The sequence below is a fragment of the Condylostylus longicornis genome, unplaced genomic scaffold (assembly GCF_029603195.1).
Source record: "Condylostylus longicornis isolate FDR11 unplaced genomic scaffold, ASM2960319v2 ptg000048l, whole genome shotgun sequence".
Taxonomy (NCBI): Eukaryota; Metazoa; Arthropoda; class Insecta; order Diptera; family Dolichopodidae; genus Condylostylus; species Condylostylus longicornis.
In genome coordinates this window covers 13,954,098-13,970,816 of record NW_026578017.1, presented here as the reverse complement: position 1 = coordinate 13,970,816, position 16,719 = coordinate 13,954,098, and the positions used below count along the sequence as shown (strand labels likewise).

At 22.9% G+C, this 16,719-nt stretch overlaps 1 protein-coding gene across 6 annotated transcripts in view; it reads left to right on the top strand.

Moving 5' to 3' along the window:
- The window catches only part of LOC129611217 (locomotion-related protein Hikaru genki), a 91,899-nt gene that overhangs the window by 57,437 nt on the left and 17,743 nt on the right, over nucleotides 1-16,719 (top strand). For 4 of the 6 annotated variants that reach the window (XM_055524222.1, XM_055524220.1, XM_055524221.1 and 1 more), the window contains 3 exons: nucleotides 7,763-7,990; nucleotides 10,674-10,773; nucleotides 11,220-11,274. In XM_055524222.1, the coding sequence (XP_055380197.1) occupies nucleotides 7,763-7,990; nucleotides 10,674-10,773; nucleotides 11,220-11,274 (383 nt within the window). The remainder of the gene's footprint in view (nucleotides 1-7,762; nucleotides 7,991-10,673; nucleotides 10,774-11,219; nucleotides 11,275-16,719) is intronic. The other 2 variants (XM_055524223.1, XM_055524226.1) reach the window with 2 other exon arrangements.

Below are 16,719 nucleotides of genomic sequence, written 5' to 3'. Positions count from 1 at the left end.
ATTAATTTTGAATCCTTTTGAATATATTTATTAAAATACTTTACAATAGCTTATTTTTGAACAAAACAATATTTATTAACTTGTTATTATACAAGATTATTATACGAATATTGTAAAATCAATGAAAATAATAATTTCTATATTGTATATGTATATATACGTACATTATGTGTAACAGTTGTTTTCCAATTTCAAAATTTTAATTAATTTGCTCCAATAATTTTTGAAATTTTAGACTGAAATTTATAAAATCATATTGTTTATGTGAATTTCATTTCATTTCTGTATTATAAAATATGTAGGTATTTTTAACTGGCATATATGAACTGTTATATTTTATATATGAACAGATACCGTACCTAAATACTATGATATTTTAAGTCATTATTGACAAACAGTATTTCAAAGTCAACTTGTATGTAACTGTCGCAACTCTTAAACTATCAATATACGTAAAAATGAAAATTTTTCAGAAAAAACATTTGCGAACACTATTAGTTTTGATATTTTCAAAGTAATTTTAATTTTTCTTGCTATGACGAAAAATTGCACAGCTGTTTACCGTAAAATTGCAAAATATTTCGCTCATTTACGGTAAACAGTGTCTTAATTAAATAAGTGTAAGTTCAGAGTTACTTGTACAGAAATAAGCGTTTAAAAAATTTATTTTTATTTGCAAAAAAAGCCATTTTTTAAGCTTGAAAATTGCCACTTATAATAAAATATAAAATAATACTATATTTTATATTTTATTATAAGTGGCAATTTATCAATTTTCTCAAATTTGATAATTTTGAGTTATGTCAGTGTTGCAGTAAATGATCAGTTGTCAAATATTTGTAAGTATATTTAAAATAAAATAATAAAAGTATTTAGGTATTTTACACTAATTTCAATAAAGTAGTATTGAATTTGAAAACTAGTTAAGACTAAGTAACATAATTCTCGGAATTTTTTTGTATACGTACCAGCCCCACATTTGTAACCAAAAAAAATTTTAAAGCATTGTTTCAAGCTGCTCAAAATCTAAAATACTAAAATTTTATTTGCAAAAAAATTAAAATTGAAAATGGGTTCTTGAACCAATCTTAACTTAACCTGTAATGTAACTTAAGTTAAATGTTGTAATAAGCAACAAAAGCTGCAACCTTAGTTCTAACTCGAGTTCTACAATTAAATTGCTCAAATTGTAAATTAATTGCCTAAAAAACAATATTGTTTTTCTTTATAAATTTATGAATTCTACTAATGAATGCATTACGTAGGAAATTCTCAATGCCTTACTATACGCAATGCTGTTCTACCCAATTATTTAAAAAATACAAAGGCAAAAAACATACCAATCACTTAAATCTTTGAAAATTACACTATTCATAAATATTAAAATAAAATTGAAGTACAGATATTTTTTTTTAATTCGAATTTCCATTATCAAATTAATAAAAAATTTGTGGGTACTTCATATATTATAAGTTAATTGGATTTAGGAGAATTTAATTCAAGTAAAATAACATTATTTTTCATTCGAAACCTTTGGGCACTATTTATTTTATTAAAATAAAAAAAAAACAAAGAATCGAAAATTTTTATTAAATAAAACGGAAAGAAAACATTTAAATTGAAAATGAAAATATTCTAGAATTGATCAAATTGTTTTTTGAGAGGTTTAGTAGTAAATAATTAAATAGGTCTAAAGAAATACCTTTGAGATAATCATTTAAACAAATAGATAAAATCAATTTATATAATTGGCGATCCCTATTAGTATACACTTGTTTTGGTATACGCATACGAAATCGATTTCATATTTTGTAAATAAAATTCTATTATCATTTGAATTGATCCGTTTGTAATAAAATTATGTGGGTAACACTTAACACTTAACAGTAAAATGATTTTTTCGAATCATATCTTTTTCGGTTTTATAATTGAATTCAACTAGTTTTTGCCATTGCGTTCCATTTTGCGATTAATGCGAATTTTTGTTTCCCGCTGCTTAGATATTGTAATTTATTAATAAATAATGAAAAGATACGTACTCATTCATAGTATTTTATATAAAAACGAGAAAGAATACAGTTTCTGATACCCGTACCAGTATTCCATGAGTTGAACCTAACTCCAAGAGATGATAAACTTTGTTATTTCCGATACATAACGAAATTATTCGTTATCATTCATACCACAACTACTATATTTCGACTATTTGCGCAAATTTGTTTAGTCTGTAGGGTGTAGTTCAATGGTTTTTGAGATATTTCCGAAGAGGACAGTTGAACGGACGGACAAACATAGCAAAATCATGTCAAAATTCGGCACTAATCAAATATATGTCCTTATATATCTATGTCTCACACGATATTTTTTAGCGTTATAATGCCCTTCAAACAAACACTCGAATTAATGAATGTTTGCAATTCTTTTCCATTTTTAACACTAAATATTCGAAAACTGAGGCATATATATTCCAACTTAGTAATTAAGAGTTGTAGTTATTTTAAATTTTGTAACTAAAATGTTGCAGTTTCTCTAAAAAAATTTTAATATGTGAAACCATCCTCTTCTATTTTATTTAAGTATTTCTAATGTAGAGTTTATAAGACATAGAATGTAAATTATGTGAGGTATTTATTGAAGAACAACTGCGACTCGATTTTTGCCTAAGATTTATTCCATATGATTTATTTGTAGCTGAATATTATAAAAATGCTATACATGGCCAGTACAATTTTCTGCAATCAATAATACAATTTTTTTTGGTAATATCTCTGTATTATGTAGAATGAATTTTCGTATTATATACTTATATAAATATATATAAATATATATATATATATATATATTAATAAATAATAGCCTATATCATTTGAAAATGAAAATCGAAATCAATGATACTTAAAAGGATTTATCGAAATTTGCATATTGGATATAAATGGACGATGAAGGACACAATAATGAATATATTACATAAGAAATGAAAATTGATCTGTTATAATTGTTTCATTGGAAAACAAAATTTTGAAATTTTATACGATTTAAATGATATTTTAAGTATATATGCAAATTTATTAAAAAATTTTGCATAATATTAAAGTGATTCTGTGTAGAATTTTATATAACAGAATTATTTATGTATAAACTATAACAAACAGTTTTATTATTAAGAGGTCTTGTAATACGTAAACAGTATATTGGTATACGAGAGTTTCAGATATTTATTTTCCACTTTTAAATTTGCTTTATTCAAGTAGGTATGTAAAATATTAGAAAATTAAAAGAAATTATGCTTTGATTTGTAAAATCAAACCTTTCAAATAGAAAAATTTCATTTCATCCTCACTTTACTGTATTCCGAAATTTACTTTCACAATAAAATTAAATGATAGCATATATAAAAATACTCTTATTTTAAGAGCATTACTCAGTGCTTTATCCGCTTTCGTATATTTTCGTAAACTTATTTCATAAAAGCCATTGGAATAAAATTAAAACAAGTAAAAACATTAATAATCTGAGTATAAAAATTTGTTTTTCAAATATTTAGAATTAGCTTTCATGGTTGTATGACAGTTACTTGAACCTGTCAACTGCAAGGACATATATTACCTATAATTGGACACATGACTGCCAAATCTTATGAACCTAACTTTATTATTTTTCCGAATATCTAAAATAAGCTTGTGGAGTTACATGGCAGCTGTTATATGGCATTGACTGAGCAGTGCAGTCATGTCATTGAAATTTTTGGATGTATTTCAAATCGTATTGTATGTAGTTAAAAAAATTTCAGAATATAAACGCAAGATATTCTGAAATTTTTTTAGAATTTTTAGAACCATATTTGTGTATTACTGACTTGAAAATTTACAAAATATTTTCATTTCGGAATCCTTTAATTTCGAAAAGGTAATTTAAAAATTTCATGCTAATTTATTGTAGTGTAAATTTGGTAATTTTGGAAAATTTGCAGCGACCTTCTTGTGTACAATAATTTTCGTTTGAATGTTTCAATTTTGCTTTCAGGGTTTTGTTAAATTGGAAAAATCCTGCCCTGCCCAAAATTCTTGTAAATTTTTTATTTATAAGAGTCTCTTATAGAAAGCTATTAATGAGGTCACTTTTAGAGGCCTTTTTTTAATATATTATTTAATAATCCCATGTTTATTTGTTGGAAGTAAATTTTCGAAAATGTTAAAATAACCACAGTTATTATTATTTTAATTTCATCAACTAATTTTTAGAAAAATTTAATAATGAAAACAAAAAAGAAGCAAGAAAAAAGGAACATTTTAAAGCAAAATCCTTTTTGATCGGATCAACAACTGAATCGGATTAATGTGAAAATATTTAGAGGGTTTGAACCTGAATTTTCATCTATTAAATAACATTAGCTGATGAATATGAATTTTAAAACGAATGTAAATTTTTATATGTATGTAGACACCATATTTTTTGTAGTTCAAGTAAATGCTTTGCATTGGATTTTAATTTTAAAATTTCATTTAATTTTTTTTTTACAAGAAAATTTTCTCTTTTATATTATTACCTACATTTATTATAACCGAAAAGATCGGAATACAAAATATTTTTTTAATAAATTCGTAAATTATTCAGGGATATGTTTAAATAAATTGGTTATTTAGGGCCGTAGAATATAAATGAAAGCAATGTAAAATGAAAATTTTAAAATTGCTAATGTTGTAATGTTGTTGTTCAGTTACATATATACGTTATATGTATAGATGAATATGAATGACATCGAGAATCTCCTCAAAATTTCCTCATCGAGTAATATTTGAATATATTTTGATTTAAATTTTTATAAGATAGATAAGTTTCCTTCCAATAATTGCCATAATTTAATTCGAAGATCTTTTAGTAAGCCTAGATATATGCAATATTTTATTATCTGTAAAAGAAGTTAAAATTGCGGAACTACACCAAAACAGCTTCAAAAATAATTTTACTATTTCACAAAATTTACACGATCACTACTGTTACATACTGTTAAAGTTATAAACAGTATTAACCAAAAATTAGGATCTTAACGTTATTTTTTAAATGCAATTTCAAGATTTTCAAACAGTATGACCCAAAAACGAGTAGTATTAAGGGTTTTTCAGGTCAAGCGAAACTAGAGTTGCACCAAAATCTATTTTGGATAATTGCAAATCTACTTTATGTTCGTTCGGGGTGTTAAGGTTCTCTTTTTATACAATTTATAATAAATAAGTTACAAGAAATTCAATAAATTTTTCTAAAAAAAAATTTTTTTTTCTAATGGAAAATTTTAAATCACATCTTTCTTTTTGTTTGGAAAAGTTTCGAAATTTTAGTATTTTATACAAGTTCCGATAATATATCCGCATATATCCATACAAACACGTATTCTCATGTGCACATGAATATTTATACTTTATCCTTTACCAATTTTTATTTCGATTTTCTTATACGTTCTTTATTTTGCTAGCCTAGTTTTAATCTGATCAAATGACAAATTGATTGATAAATTTAAAATTTTATAATATTTTATGTCCTATTTTTGTTTTTTTTTTTTTTTTTTGGAAAACTTTCAAGAAAAGAAAAGTTTCGAGGATTAAAAAAGAAAAATTTTGTGACTTAATTTTTGTTTTTTTAGTGTCCATCCATCTTTTTTGGCATTTGTATACCTAAAGAAAAAGATATTAAAGATTTGATCTCGTGTTATAATTTAAATTAGATGAAAAAAGATTTGGGGTTAATTTAAAATTTTATTTGCGGATCTATCATGATGTATAGAACTAAACGGTCGCGATTTTTAAAACAATTCCTCAAGCCGAGAAATACTGAAATTCGGAATAAATTATTGGTTTGTAACAAGAATAAGAGTCCGCCGGTTTCGTTTATTTTGCATAAAACATTTAAATTTTTAAAAATAAAAAAAAATGTTTCTTTAAAAAACAACTTATTTAGGAGCATATTTTCGAACTGGAATGAATAGGTACGCCGAAAACATTCTCCAGATTTACTCCGTTCAATTCTATTACAGCAGTCTTTATTGATTTTTAATCAGGAGGCTAAAAGGTAACCTAAATAAGCTTTTATGATGAAATTTGTTTTCAAGGTAGGGCCAGTGACAAGACCACCAAACACATCTTTTTGACTGCTAAGCACTACCTACCAGATCGTATAGATGATTTATCGTAAATGAAGAGGTAAATCATATCGGTTTACGTTTTTAGTATTCAGAAATGATTGTCTAATGTGCTAAAGTATATAATCATAGTACATCTTGAAACCTTGGATATCGTGATTATGAAATCCAATAGGTTATGCGTAGCTGCGCTGGCCAAATCCTATCAACATTCATTTGCAAGAAATTTTAAATATTATAATCTTCCATTTCATCTATATTATAAAAACTGCAACGTAATTATTTTTGGATTACCAACGAGCTTTTAACGAATGGTCTTATAAAAAAATTTTTTATACAATATGTTAATAAAAACTTTTAAATAATTTTGGACACATGACGCTATTTTTCAAGAAAGTATGTTAATATTTTTTTTTAATATTAATCAATACAAGGAAGAAAAATTTTGTATAATGCGTGTATTATTGACAAAAAATTGGTAAATAATTTCATTTTAAATTCAAAATATTAAAAAAAAATTAAATTTTTAAAAACCAATTTATTCATAGTCTAATAACAGAAATCTTATAGGCACGCGATTTGATATTTCATTGAAAATTTCAATTTCTGTAAAAATTTAAGAAAATTTCTGCAATTCATTGAAGAAATGTATCGAGGTTAAGCAAGCAAAAAACGGCAATAAGGAAACATAAATGATTTTTTCTCATTTCGTTATAATTCAGTTATGTGGTTTTACTAAAGTGTCCTTGAATTAAATTCATGTACGATTGCCAATTTTTGTATATTCCCTTCCAATATTAAAATATTTGTTCTTGTTTACTACAAAGAAATACAATGGAACATTTGTGGTTGTGACTTGTGAGTTAAAATTTGAGTATTTGAACTAATTATACTTTTTGGTGAGTTGTAAAAAATTCTAGAATTTTTGCGTACAGTGACATAATGTATAATATGTTGATTTTCATTTAAAGAAATAAGAATTCTTATATTATTAAGACATGCACACCAAATAATTAAATTGCTCCGGAAAATTTTGTAATTTAAATGAAATAAAGTTGAAAATTCTCATGTAATTTTATTTTGTCTAATTTCTTGAAAAACGTTGACGTTTTTCAAATAAACTTCAATGTCAAAATTTCATACAAGTAAATTTACTAACCGTAACGTATACAAGTAATTTTTTATAACAACTACAACCGTGAGTTAGCTTGTTCAGTTTTACTTATTCTGGCGGATTATTTAGTTACAACTAATCTGTATTAATCTGAGTGTAAGGTATTCCATGCAATAAGCATAACAAAGGCGATTACAAAAGTTCGTATTATAAAGACTTTACTGTGTTTCCAAAAAAAAATACGTGTACATTAAACGAAGATACAAAAAATTTATTTAATTCTTTCGTATTTTCTATAAAATTGATTTTATAATTTTTTGTATTGGTTTTGGCATATTTTCCATTTTATCGTTTTCAAAATTCAAAATAAATAATTGTATATATGTATATATAACAAGTATTTACTTTACATGTACATAAAAAAATTTATAAAATTCTTATTTTTTAAATTGCCTTTTAAACTTTTGAATTTTAATTTTTTTTTTTTTTATGTAATTTTTCACTTCGTTCTTTAGATAAAGGTCACGATGGTGATGGCGATGGTGGTTTCGGGCAGTATACACCAGAAGAGGAATCGGAAGAAGAAGAAGATGAAGAAGAAAGTGATGAAGAATCACGTTTCCAAGAAGTATCTGAAATTCGATTCCCCGGTGAAGTTGGACCACTAGGTGATAGAAGATTATGTAAATTAAGATGTGTTAAAGGAAAATGGGTTGGACCATTATGTGCTACAAATGAAGAGGGTATGTATATGTATGCATATATGTAAGTATGAGTATATACATATATATATATATTCATTTTAAATATTGAATAATAAAATATTTAAAAAAATAGTCAATAAATTTTTTTAAGAAGAGTTGTATTTCTTTTTTTTTTTTTTGTTATTTTCTCTCTCGTCTATTAATTTTATTTCAAAAATCACATAAAAAAAATGAATGTGGGTAAATTTAATTTCTTTAATGCTTTTATGTGATAAATCAAAGCCTCGGGTATATTTGCTCTTTTTTTTTTGTTTTATTTTGTTTTTTTTTGAAAAGTTTATAAGGACTATAATTGCAAAGGGAATTATAGAAATGAATTCTGGGGTTTTTTTTTTTATATTATTTTTTTTTTTTTAATTTTTTTTCTTCATTATATTAAAATGCAAATGATTTATTATGGGTTCTAGGTACAGTTTGAAAGTTCAAAAATTAAAATTAAATTTTTTTTTTTTTTTAAATTAATGTTTATAATTTGTAAGAATAGTAAGATCTATTTAGTAATTTTTTATTTTCTATTGAAAATTTTAAAAGTTTTTATTATGACGGAATAGTGAACTTCTTAAAGAGCTCTGGTCCGCTATAATGAAAATGTTATAAATTTTTCAAAAAATCACTTTAGAATTTGTTTGCCTATTAAAAATATCAAAATGTTACACTTTTATAATTTGTTTCATTTAAATTGCAATAATGACGATTTTATAACTCGTAATTTTCACCCAATAAAATTAAAATCAAGAACCGGTTCGACAAATTTATACGTTATAGAGCAACAACATAAACCAATGCGAATTTAATTTCAATTAAATGATCTTAATTTTTCCTTGAAATCTTTTGCAATTTCTTTTTGTAAATTTTTATTTTATATTTTCTTTTATACTTATATTTTGTTCATAAAAAGTTCAAGATATATTTTAATTTACACCATAAAAATATATTCTCTCCTCCATTTAATTTCTTCTGAGATATTATAAAATATTATGCATAAGAACTATAAGGACAAAATATACTATTAAAAATTTAAAAAATAAATTTAAATAAAAATTTCATATTTTTCTGAAAGTTCAAGTTTCAGAATTTCTTTTTTCTTTTTTATTAATATTTTCAATAATTTTTTTTTTTAAATTTTTAATAATCTGTAATTTATTTTATAAAATTATTTCAATAATTTATTTATTTTAATGCATTAATGCATTGAAAATGCAAAAATTATGCTCTAATTAATTCCAATTAACTTACATAAATCATAATTTTTATATATGTACAAGGAAAAAAAATAATTTTTTTAATGATTTTCCATTTTAAATTTTTATGCTTTTAATTAATTATAAATTTTGTTTTATTTTTGACTTTAAATTCTTTTAAAAATAATATTTAATTGAAATTAAATATAATTTTATTAAATTTCATTAAATATTTTAAAGTTATACGAGATCATCTGAATTAATAATATTTGCTTTATAGTCCATGTAAACTTTATATTTTTATTTTATATATATTTAAATATTTACAATATATATCTTGACTCAAGGGCAGCTTTAAAGCAATTCAAATCATATATGTATAATAAAAATTAAATTATTTTCAAATTTTCTTCTATTATATATAATTATTTATGATATAGGTTTATAATTATATACTTACATTTTAGAAATATTTTATGATTAAGTTTATTAGTACATTTTTTTAGCTTATTAATTTTAATATTCGTTTTTCAAAAAAAAAAAAAAATATATAAAATAAAATAAATTTCAATGGCTGTAATATGTAAGTAATTATTTTATAAATTATTATATAAATATAATAAAAGAAATTAATAAATTATATGGAATCTCATTTATTAATAATTAATTAAATAAAAGCGCCTCCATTACACTTGATATCATATATTATATGCATTTACGATTCCATTTAATCATATTTCACTCAAAATCTCAAAACAAAAAAAATATTATATCAGAAATATTCATTACAAAAATCAGAATTTATTTATAAACTACATTAAATTTTAAAAAAAAAAGAACCATTTATTATTCTGCTACGTTTTAAATACAAGCATATTAAATTGTATTATATAATTTTAAGAATAAAAGTTTTAATACATATATTTATTCATATTATATACTCGTATAATATTAAGGCGATGAATTCGTAAATCAAGTGTAAGTGTAAAAATTAATGATTATTTTTCATTATATAGGTAAATAAATGTATGGCAAATTGCTCTATTCATTTTATGCAAAAAAAAAAAAATAATTGCAAATATTTGCCAAAAAAATAAATTTATTTCATTGTAATAAACCTTCATTTAATTCGACTACACATTTTACAGCAGTGACATAAAAATTATGAAAAAAAAAAAAAAATTCCTCCATATTTTTTAATAATTCACATTTCATACGGCAATTATGTCATTATATAATAGGAGTAATTATTTTACTAATTAATCTCATAATTTACTTTTCTCGTAACATTATTGTATTTTTTGTTTTTTAATTCTTTTTTTTTTTTATAATAGTTATACCAAGGACAAAATATCAATTAAAAAGAGTTGTATAAAAAAAAAATTTTTTTTTCTTTTTTTGTGCCTTGTCAGTTTAATTTCTTTTTATATACTCTTTTTTCGCATTCTTTTTTAATATATTTTCTTCTATTTTCGCTCTAGATGAACACGGAAATATCCGATTTCAACCATTGTATAAGAGTTGTCATGTTAATCGTATACCACCGCATCTACTACTCAGTTACAGAAATATATCAGTGGTAAGGATAAATTGTAAAATTTTTCTTCTTATTTTTTTTCTATTTTTATGTTTTCTCTTTTTTTTTTTTGAAAATGAAACGAAAAAAAAAAAAAATTAAAAATTTTTTTAATTAATTTAATTATTATATGAATTATATAATATTCACATTTATATGTACATATATATGTAAATATATATTTGATTTTTAATGATTTATATATATATACAAAAAAATACAAAAATATTTTCTTTTTTTAAATATTTCAATATTTTATTATAAAAAAAAAAAACAAAATATATTAAAATAAAATAATGTATGTATAATTATACTTTACTATAATTTTTGTTTTGCAAAAAAAAAAAAAAACAAAAAAAAATTTTAATATTTTTTAAAATATTTTTTTTTTATGATTTCTACCAAAAAAAAACTTTTAATTCTATATTGTTTCCCTATACACACTATGGGTTCCATACAAGAGAAAATTCACGAGAAAAAAAATACAGGCCAACGTTATGCCAATTGTGAGCTATTATTATTGTTAATTTTGACCAAAAAAAAAAAAAAAAAAAAAAAAAAATTGAAATTTGAAATTCATCCTGTCTAGAAAAAATTTATGAAAATTTGTTTATACTCTTTGCAAAATTATTGTAAAGTTTTTTTTTTTTTTTTTTTTGTAAATTTGGTTTTTTTGATTCTTATTGAAATTTGTTAGCTTTCCTTTATTTTAATTTTCTTTTAAATATTTATCATAAGAGCATTTTTCTATTTCCTTTTTTTTTTATCTATAGTAAAAATTGTATTCATGATAATGATTATATTCCTGATTCAGTGAAGCTGTTTTCTCGCCTTAATGCCTTAAATGCCTCTTAAAATTCTAGTAAAACTTTCAGTAATATAGAAAATGTCAGTCTATTAGATTAAATTGCATTTGTTTGGTTTAAATAGAATAGATTTGCGATTTTCGAATCGAATTAGAATCGAATCGAATTGAAAATGTGTAAACAGGAATTAATTAAATTACCACAGCTGTAAAATATTTCTTGGAAACAAGCAATTGAAATTAATTATCACAAAATGTTTGATGTTGTGGGTATTAGAATTCACTTCAAGAATTAATTACTTTTTAGTATTTAATTTAAAATCTATTAATATTGATTTTGCCAATATAAAATGACATTGTAAATATTAAAAACATACTTGAATAAATAACAATAATTAAAGTAATAAAATATAAATAATTAAAATGTGGGTACTTACCCTTCAAATCTCTTTAAAGAAAAAATATAAGATTATTATGTTCCGTATAATAATTTAATTAGAATTTTCTGTTCAGAAACGGATCAATCTTGCTTAATAACAAATGTAATAAATTTTTTCAATTGTTTTATAGCTAGCTAATATTAATAAAATTTATAAAAAAAAAATTTTCCTTTTAATAAATATTGCATAAAATACGGCGCATCGAATATTACTTTGGACTATATTTCATGTAATGAATTTCTTTTAAATATTATTTAAAATTATTTTGATTGTGCAGCTATAGTGTTGTTATTTTCGTAATAACAAATTATAATTTTGGAATATAAAAATATTTGGAATATAATCAAATTCATGTCGTACGTATAAATAGAAAATAATATTATACACATATAAAAAAAGGACATAGAGAAGCTCAAACATTCTTTTCGATTAATCAAAATTCAATTTTAAAAATTTATTTACCATTTTACTTTTGCTCTATTAAAATTTAATTTTTTTCATAAATTTCAAATTTTAGTTTTTTTTTTAGCGTTTAAAATATTCGTTTTAAAATCATAATATCAAAAAAAAAAAAAAATCGCTACCAATTAAGATCAGAAAACAAAATAGCGCAACAAATATTATTAAGCTTTTATAGTAAGCTTTTTTTTAGTAGAAAGCAGTCCATTATGTAAATTTTATTAGTGAGAAAATTTTTGCATCGCTAATGCAACAAGACATCCATTAAATGAAAACGTTTAAAACCTCAATTTATTCTTGTCAGTTTTTTGTTGTTTTTATTTCTTTTCTCTATTTTTTTTTTTTTGAATTTAAAATTTTTGTTGCTCTTTTTCTCTCTTCTATTTTTCTTTCTTGGAGAAGAAGAAAAAAAATTAATGAAATCTTATATCATTTAACTTTTATGACAGTGCCGCAATACAAAAAAAAAACGAAAACTTTAAATCGTAAATCACCGCTTATGTCGTTATTTGCAGTAATTTTTTATCATTAAAGTTAAAATGCTTTCAAGCTCATAATAATTTGTTCACAAATTATCATATTACGTTCTTATTAGACTTCAGATTTTATGTACGAAGGTTGCATTGAAGTTTTAAAAACTGTTATTGTATAGTAGTGAGTTTTCATCAACTAAAGACAGCAGTTACACGAAAATATCAGATTTTGTTCTATTAAAATAGTTGTAATTTAAAAATTATAGTGAAACTCGTTAATAAATCTTGACTACATTCTTGCTGCATAGCTACTATCTCATTAACGGTCTTTATTAAGCCACAATATCATAATTAAGAGTTTTGAGAAAGATTTCGTGTGGCTACTGCTGTGGCTTATTTGTACGGTATTTGACAAATTTTAATTTTTCGTCGATTTCTTACAATTCCTTCTAAATGTTACGCTAACGTGTAGCGTTCACTTAATATTTCATTATCTTTCAAGAACTTTTAACTTATTTTTGAATTACCATTAAAATATTTTAAATATTAAAAACCCCTTTAACATTTAATTAGGTAATAATTCATAAATATTTTTTAAATATTTATGAAAGGAAAAAATAAACTTTCCTTTTTTTTTAAATTCTTTTTACTTTTTTTTCTTTTCTGTTTTATGTTGAATTTATAAATATTATCCGGGATATTTAAATATTTAATTAGTGGAAACAAGAAAGTTTTTCCTTTTTGTAAAAAAAAATTTTTAAACCCACCTTTGTATAAAAACAAAATTCAATATTTAATAATAAAACAGTGAATAAGCGAGTATACCACCATTATAATAAAGAATATAATAAAATCGTTAAAATATTTAATATTAAATCTCTAAGCTAATTCTACCGTTAAGAAAAAAAAAATCGTGCTGTTGTATATGGGAGAGTTAAGAGAGAAAAATAAAAAGAACGAGAAAAAAGCTTATTTGTATTATTTTTTTTTCAGTTTAAAGCAGCATTTGTTTGCTCTTATTTTTTTTTTGTTTTTTTCTTTCTTTTGTTCCCTTATTTCTATTATAATTTTTATTTTTTTTTTTTGCCTTTTTATTTTGTTGCCCTACATTAGTAGACATTTTTATATATAGAAAAGAACTGTTTCACCTACATTTAATATCTTACTGTTTTGCTTCTGTAGTCTAATATTTAATTCAACTCATCTTGCTTTACGCTAGAGTATTATAGAGCTCATTTGTCTCTTTCTCGCCCTCTCAAAACATTTTTGTTTTTTTTTTTATGAATTTTAACTCATAAACATGTATATGAAGAAATTTATTCTTTTTTGAACCCATCACCAACATGGAGAGAGAGAAGCGAAAGTAATAGTATATAATAACATTACGAATAACATTAATTTTCCCGTTTGAATGCTCATTTCATATGCTCAAAAAAATATCAATTCTTTTTGAGAAATTTAACATTAATATAGAGATACAAATTTGAAAGAGAAATCTTAAATTTAATTGAGATTTTAATTTAAATGTTATTGTTAGCGAAATATCATATTCGCTTGTACATTTACATTAAATTACATACATACATAAACTATATTATAATATCTATATAGATACATATATTAATTATTGCTGTGAACAATAATTCCAACTAAAAAATATAGGTGTCGAGTTCCTAATACATTAAAGCGAAGACGATATAATATTTGAATTTTCCTTGGAATTCTCGAAAGCAGAGAATGTAGAGCTTTGTATGGTTAACAATTTAGAACAGACAATTAGATATTAACAATTTTCTCCTTTAAAAGATGAAAATTTAGTTTATAAGTTTTTAAACAAAGCTTGGATATTTTTTGATATTTTTTTTTCAATTGCATTACACCTCTTGACTTATCGAAAATTTTTAAAATATTTAATTTTCTTTAATGTTTTACATCTCTTATATCGGGGATTTAACAAAAAAATATTATGAATTATAAAAATAACAGCAAAAATCATTAAACTTTATGCTCTTAAAAGCATAAAGGACAACTATATAGAAGGAGAAAAAAATAAAGGATTTTTTATTTTTCATATTTTCTTTTTTTTTTTATCAAAGTCATAAGTAGTAAAACACGAGAAGTCCTGTCAGGATAAATGATACAGAATAAAAAATATATATATATATAAAACAATGAGGACTAAACAATGGTAGGAAGGAAGAAAACAAGAACAAAAAGAAAAAAAAATGTGAAGGAAAGTGAAAATAAAGAGTTCTTTTTTGTTTCTTGTTTTTTTTTTGTGATTTTTTCTTTTTCAACTTATATTTTAATTTCATTCCTTCCAACAAGGATCCATTAAATTTGGTGGAAAATTTCTGTGTTTGTTTTATTTATATTGTTATTATTGCTATTTCGTTGACGAAGGTCGTTTGTCGGCATAGCAATTTTTATATATCCTGGCAGAACAATTAAAATTATAATGGAAGAGAACGATATACTTTTTATAAAAGAAATTCTCCATGAACTCTCGAGAATATTAATAATTTTAAATTTACAGTAAATGAAAGCGTTAGCACTAAAAATTTTTTTCCAAAATAGCAGATTTGTCGGTAAATTTTTTGATGATTTGTTAAAGAGTATAAGGTAATAGATCACAATAAATTGGAATACATTGGAATTCATTCCGCTTAGCTCTTCTTTCAAATACTTAAATATATTTAAAACTCTTATAAAACTAAGTGAATGAGTTCAATGATATTCAAGTACAATTTTATTAATTCAAAAGTGGCGATGTCTTTTCTTTCTGGAAATTTTTATTTTAAAATTTATTCAAAATAATTTTGTTTCCAAAAATAAAATAATTAAGATCTTTTGCGATAATTTCAAAAAATTCAAAAAATTTTGAAAGTTTTTAAATCTCCACGAGATTGATTATGGCTTATTTAAAACTAATTAAAAGCCTTACAATTCTTTTCAATGTTTAACACACACACATTGTATTTATACACTTATATATCTACAATGTGTAAGTAGCAAGGTGCAATCATCTATGAAATACGTACGTTTCATATGAAAAGTTCCAAATAGAAGGGAAAAATTAATATTTTTTTTTGCTTAAATGAATTCCCATTGCTTTCATTTTATCGTAAGCGTTACATTTTACACTTTGCTTAAGTATTTCATGAAATCTAAATAATTTTATGAAATAGGTACATAGGCACATACCTACATGAAAACTTGATGGCGTAAAAATTGTTTTTTTTTTCTTTTACAGTAATCAAAGTCTATATTTAATTTTCCATTTTTTTTTATTCTCATGTAACTTGTTTTTCCACGAAACAAGTAATGAATACGTTGAAAAGAAATCACGAAGAAAAATTATTGCCCAAAAGTGAATAGGAAAACATCAAAATAAATAAATAAAGGAGGAAAAATATGTATGTAGCAAGAGGGTACAGACAAGTCGACAGATGAATATGAAAGAAAAAAAAAAAAACAATTTCGAAATTTTTTTTCTCTGATTTTGTACTTTTCTTTTTTGTATTTTGACAAGTTAAATACCTAAAACTGTTCCCGTGACAGTAATTCACATTAAGTACAGATCCCAATTCAGAATCGGGCGGCAATGTTACATATTTTGTTTTTGTTTTATATTGTACTGCTCATATTCATTGCCTTTCTTTTTTCCATTTATTTTCTAATATCTCTTTAGTGTTAAAAAGATTTGTATCCGACGCAATGAAGAGAATCTTTTCTTTTGAAAAATTTATATTACGCTAAAGAGAATGTGAAGGA